This window comes from Aegilops tauschii, chromosome 6 (assembly GCF_002575655.3).
Source record: "Aegilops tauschii subsp. strangulata cultivar AL8/78 chromosome 6, Aet v6.0, whole genome shotgun sequence".
Lineage (NCBI taxonomy): Eukaryota > Viridiplantae > Streptophyta > Magnoliopsida > Poales > Poaceae > Aegilops > Aegilops tauschii.
In genome coordinates, this window is record NC_053040.3 from 6094636 (window position 1) to 6100561 (window position 5926).

The 5926-nt window shown below is 50.2% G+C and overlaps 1 protein-coding gene across 1 annotated transcript; it reads left to right on the plus strand.

The window, feature by feature from the left end:
* Window positions 1–1238: 1238 nt before the first annotated feature.
* Window positions 1239–4721, plus strand: LOC120966737 (uncharacterized). The gene is made up of 3 exons (XM_040393246.2): window positions 1239–2843; window positions 2924–3143; window positions 3700–4721. Exons 1-3 carry the CDS (start codon window positions 1239–1241, stop codon window positions 4005–4007), a joined length of 2133 nt encoding a protein of 710 aa, XP_040249180.2. The 3' UTR covers window positions 4008–4721.
* The last annotated feature ends 1205 nt before the right edge of the window (window positions 4722–5926 follow it).

Here is a 5926-nt window from a genome sequence, read left to right on the forward strand (position 1 = left end):
ATGGCCGTTAGATCTGCTTTTCATTGGACGACCCACAACAACCTACCATAGGATAGCTTTTTTTTTTTGCAACATCGTCTTTGTTGTAAATCCCTTCAAACGCAACTAGGGGTATGTTGTAGACCGACCAGGGGAGGGTAGGCCCGTTGCCGGCGTGAGGTGGCTCCATGGCCAGGCGTGGTAGGAAGCCGAGCTCAGGTGGTTTCGGAGATCTGCAGATGAGAGAGGAAGGTGAGAGAGAAGGAGTGAGAGGAGAAGAAGAACTAGAATGGTGTGTGGGGTGATGCCCCGGCGAGCTCGCGACGGTCGGCGGAGGTTGATGGTTCTCGGGACGGGAGCTCGGTGTGGATGTGCTTACAATTGGCAGGGACGATGGCGACAGAGGTCCCCAACAACAGCCGCCTCCTGGTCTTAGATCCAGGAGCGGAGATTCTTTCTGCAACAAAGGTCCTCTTGTTGCAACAAGGGTCTTTTTATCGGCGACGGACACAGCCATGAGTCGACGACGGATACTGTAGCAATTGCGATATTGATGGCCACAAGCCGAAGGTGCTTTCTACAACAAAGGTCCTATTGCAATTGCGACGAGGGGAATAGAGAATATGAACACGTACAGAACTACAGACCAATGACATGGTGAACATCATAGATCAGACGGCTTGCATCCAAATCAATCTCTTTCAAAAATCAATCGGCCGACTCGTGTAGCATGCCCCTTATATCTCACACGGTTCTCAAATCTTCTTTGTTTTGCCCCTTATACACTTCACACGGTTCTCAAATCTTCTGTGTTCAAAAAAAAATTTCTTCTTTGTTGCCTTGCAAATTGAGTCGGAATCGAACGGTCAATCCAAACCCTAAATTTCCCCATCGCAAACACCACCCCAGCGCCCAAACCCTCAATCAATCCCCGACACGGCCACCAAGCCATGGCCAGGCCGCCGCTCTGAACCCTCCCGCGAGCGGCTACAAACCCTCCCGCTAGCTGCCGCTCAGAGCCTTCGAGAACGAGCCGTCCGCGTTTGAGGACGGCAGGCCGGCTGGGTCACCACGTGCTATGCAAGCAAAGGAAGGAAGTCTCGAAGGTGAGAAGGAAAATCTCATCTTCTTCTCGGTGCTTTTCTCGTGCTACGCCTGTTAATTTCCATACTATTCTCTATCGCGCCGCCTGCCGCCACCTTGCAATCCAACCGGAACCCCCACCTTCATTCCCTGCTCGGACGGTGTGCCGGCGAGCGATGGCGCTGGTGCCGAACCCAAGCCAACCGGGCCTCCGGATCTACAAACCGAGTTTCTCCTACTGGTACCCTTCGCTGGAGCAAGACTCCGAGTCCAGATCTCATCTGCTGCACAAGATCGGCGCCTTCTGCCGCAAGGCGCGGAAGCGGCTCCCGCGCAGCCAGAACCGCCAGCCGCAGGGCCTCTGCGTCGGCCTCCTCGACCCGGTCTCCAACATCGTCATCAACAGTCTCGTCTTCTCCCGCAAGTGCAAGCGCGACCACGGATCTACTACTTGCGATGCTGTGCTACAGGAGGACCTGGAGCGCCGCTCGCTTGACGGCCTGGTGGCCTTCCTCACCCGCTTGTTCCCCAACCTCGCCGAGAGCCTGGCCGTGCACTACCTGCGTCTTGCCGACGCCGACACCCTCGTCGCCGCCCGTGTCATCGTGGCGCACCACGGCATGAAGAGGTTTGATGACTCGGATCCCGCCGTCCTGGACATGGCCCCTCTCAAGTGTGCCGCGCTGGCCGTCCGGCACCCCGATCCCGACCATCTCGTCTATGCCTGGCGCAACATCTCCGGCCGCATTGACGACGCTCTGCACCTCCTCGCCTGTTTGCACAAACCCTCGTCCGACCGCTCCCATGGCACTAGCAAGCTCGCAAGGATGCTTAAGACACCACCATCCCGCCGCTCCTCCATCATTAGCAAGCTCACCAGGATGGTTAACAACGGACCACCGCCTGGCTGTGAAGAGGACGTGTGGTGGGCGTGGCGGCTCGCGGCATCTCGTCGCAGTCGTCCCTGCAGCGACCCATACCTGCACACCGTCTTGCTCAGCCGGACGCTCCAGGATGCCATCCATGGGTTCTACCTCCAGGCCCTCGCCCGGTTGCCAGCAGGCTCTAGCTTCCACCGCAGCCTGCTCAAGGCCGGCTACTGCTACGGCCCGCTTGATCCCGTCTCCAACATCATTGTCAACACCATCTGGTATGACGCTGCGTTCCCGCGTACGATGAAACTCGAGCTGGACCTGGATGTGATCGGCACGCTGGGTCTCCACCGGGTGGAGAACCGCTCCTTGTATGGCCTGGCCTCCTTCCTCTGCACACGTTATCATCGCTTCGATTTCCATCAAGCTGTGCAATGCCTGGTCCAGGCAGATGCCAACCTTGTGCTCGCCGATCCCAACCTTGTGCTCGCTGATCCTAACATTGATCCTTCCACTCGTGATGTGCTGATGAGGTGCCCACCATCTGCTACCCCCACTAGCAATGCTGTTGAAGCTCAAGACCCCCCGGACACCAGTCTCGAGAAAGCCTTCTTGGCCGCTGCCACCGCAGCCTCTCACCCCAACCCGGAAGCCCATATAAAGCTTCTCACTTCGTGTAAGCTGAAGTCTGCCTTTCGTCTGCTGCATCGTCGGCCTGACAGGCTCTCTTCTCAAGATGTTAAGCGGCTTGCCATGTTGCTGTGTCCCGAATCTGCTCATGACTGCAAGAGGGCATTTCTCCCACTCCCCCTCACAGTTTACCCCCGTGCAAAGCTAGCAGGCATGTATACAAGAATCTCCAAGAAGGTCAACGCTCTGCTGAATGCATATGCTCAGATGCCAAATGGGGTAGGTTTTGATGTGCCTGTTGTTGGTTATTGCTAACATTTCTCATCTACTGGTATATGCTCACTAATGTTGAATTGCAGGATCCCAAATTCGAGCTTCATACGATTTGTGGTGTGAATGATCGTGTCTCCGGCCCTACTTCCTTTCCTCCTAAGTATGGCCACTCTCATGTCAATTTCGTGGCTACTCCCAAAAGCCCTTGTGGTGGTGCTGCGGCTTTGTTTTTTGCTGAAATTAGCAACAATGACCAAGACGACGAGTCCTTCTGTTGCCATGTTGCTCTCCCTCCGCCATGTGCTGGTATGCTATAAGCAAACCATATGCCAATATTTTTTCCCGTGCCCTATCTGGTATATCTTGCTGTAAATGTTATATGCAAAGTCCGAAGCACCATGATGCATCTCTACCATAGCTTACCATTTGACTGTTTTACTATTCCGTCAGCCTAAACCGTCTTATCCAGAGTAAAAAATTAAAGGGGGGTCATTCAAGAAAAAGAAGTATCGAGGATAAACATAATTGAATGCCTTTACGTGAATATCTACATGTTTATAGGTTTGTTAACTCAAACGTTTCGATCAAGCAGCCTGCCATAGTGATCAACATGTAGCTGGATGATCCCTTCATCACCGTGCTCATTTCCTCATTCAACAAAATAACAATAATGGTTTAGAAGCAGCTATTTCAGCCATCCATGCATCGTTTCTATAGGCATTACATATGGTTTCTGTCAACATTCAAAGGCTCCATGTTTGGCAAAGCTTGAAAACTGCAGAGCATTTCATTTTTTATATTTTTCTATGCACATGTAGTTTATGATGTAACCTTCAATATTAATTATCCCATGTGTTGGCAGCACAAATTCGCTGTCTTTACTGTGAGTACATTGGGACTAGAATTGTGCATCCAGCCGGGATAGATTTCCATGGGCGTGAGTCGGAGTTTGAGAAGATGGCCTGCGGAAAAGACCCCCGTAACGGGGACTATGTTCCTCCATGGAGGGCACCATACTACAGCAACTCGCAAATCATCAACAATAGGCGCAGCTTCGCAGAGAATGTTTATGGCAGAAAGAAAGAAGATAGCCTCTATGATGACTTGGATGAGCACAAGAGTGTGGATCTGGGGTCCATTAGTATTCGACAACTATTTTTAGAAATCTAGAATTCTGTCAAAGCTACACAAGACTGAGTATGATGTGTAGTTCTGTGACTATGCAAAACAAGTTAAGTTTATGCTGTCTTAGAGGTAGGATAGTGCTCGGTGAAATCTAACAAGTTGTTATTGTCTATTAGAATATCCAATGATGTGTGTTTTAATGGTATTTGAATGATATGTTTGTTAGTGATGCTATTTGAGTGTGGGAACTGCAGTTTAATCTGAACTAATTCACTTGGTGCTGCATCTTTGTTCGTGCTCCCCAGATATGCGCTGCTGAGCCTGGGGAACTTTGGTTGTATTATTTGATTTGCTGTGTGTTTTATCCTTTCATGATCTAGTGTCCTTTATTGCTCTAGCCGTTTTTATTTTTGCCTAATAATATAAAACCAGAACTAATTCTCTAATTGCAATGATCAATTTTTTGCGCACAAATGCTGCGGATATCGGATGGTACTGCAGCATAATTGGTCATGACTTGACGAAGTCAACCCTTTGCCTCATTGGTCAGCCTGTATGGGGAAGTGGGCTACCCGCGGAGTCCCATAATTTAGGCCTTATCTTTATCTTTATCTTTATCTTTACCTAATAATAAAGCACGGAGTGCTTCTGCCCGTTCACCGTCATCCCAATTACCCTCGAAATTGACGAGAATTACCCACCAATGCCACACGTAATAAGTGTCAAAAAACGATTCCTTTGGTGAGAAAAAAAAACCCGCTTCGTTCACCGTCATTCCAAGGCATGAAGGCCATGACGCCATGGAGGCCTTGAACCGCAAGCTACTCGTGGCCATCAACGATAGCGGGCGAGCCTTCATGACACACTTTGAGGTGGACAGCAAGTTTGTAATCTGTATGGTCGTGGGCGTGTCCATGACGGAGATGTGGCACGTCCAGGACGCGTGGGAGCTTGTCCAGGACAAAGCCAAGGAACTTGAGGGCACTCCACAGTAGTGATAGTGAAGATGCACACGCTAAAACATCAATAAAGTTTACTCCCTACATTTCGAACTAGAACCACGACAAGAATTATGAAACGAAGAGATTATTTACTAGTAGTAACTGGAACAGATAACCAACAAATAAAATATCTTTAAAAGTGCGATATGTCTCTACATATGGACTTGTTGTATATAGATGGATGGAGGACTTGCTAAATATATTATTTGATGTGGACAAGTTTTAATCTATGGATTCACATTAGTTGTTTAATAAAAGGGAAACGATTAGAATCACGCGTAGTGTTCCGCCAGCCAATTACGCGTAGAGTTCCACCGGCCGCGCAGCCGTTACATCCAAGCTAGATCGGACGACACACAACGTACATCTTTAGTGCAACATAGTAGTTGTTGCAAAACTCCTAATTGCAACACGATAGGTTTTGCAAAACTTGTGGGTCTTCCGTCTTGGTTGGACCGAGAGCTGCGCCAACCACCTCATCTGATTCAATCCATGCGCCGCCGCACCATGTAGCTGGTCGCTGAAGCGCTGCCGCCCGCGAGCCTCGCCCTGCCACCGCACCACGTTCCCTTCCTCCCCCACCTCTCTTTCTACTTCGTTCATAGCCAACCACGGACGCTAGCCAGCGCCATGGTGGCCTCCTCTTCTGACCGCCACGGGGCGAGCCTAGCCGCCCAACATTGCTGGGGACCTCCACCGCCTCTGGCTCCTTCCTCCCTCATTGACCGGCCAGGACCTCCATCACTGGGCGCGTGCCTTTGGGACCTGGGGCATTTTTCTACAACATCAACTGCGTTGCAGAAGTCATTCCACAACAACACTCATTTTGGAGAAAAGTTAAGACAAACAAATTTTGGTTCGTACATACTTAGAAACAAATCTTTTTTTCTACCGCATAAGGGGTTGTTGCTATGAGAACAACTTTTGAACGGGGGGTATTCTTTAGTAACACGGAGTGTAAAC

What these genes read in the sequence shown, in the direction of transcription:
- LOC120966737 (XM_040393246.2), top strand. Translation starts at nt 1,239, where the DNA reads ATGGCGCTGGTGCCGAACCCAAGCCAACCGGGCCTCCGGATCTACAAA. An exon ending in ATGCTCAGATGCCAAATGGG is followed by an intron (nt 2,844 to 2,923) that starts GTAGGTTTTGAT and finishes GTTGAATTGCAG; the next exon opens with GATCCCAAATTCGAGCTTCA. An exon ending in TCTCCCTCCGCCATGTGCTG is followed by an intron (nt 3,144 to 3,699) that starts GTATGCTATAAG and finishes ATGTGTTGGCAG; the next exon opens with CACAAATTCGCTGTCTTTAC.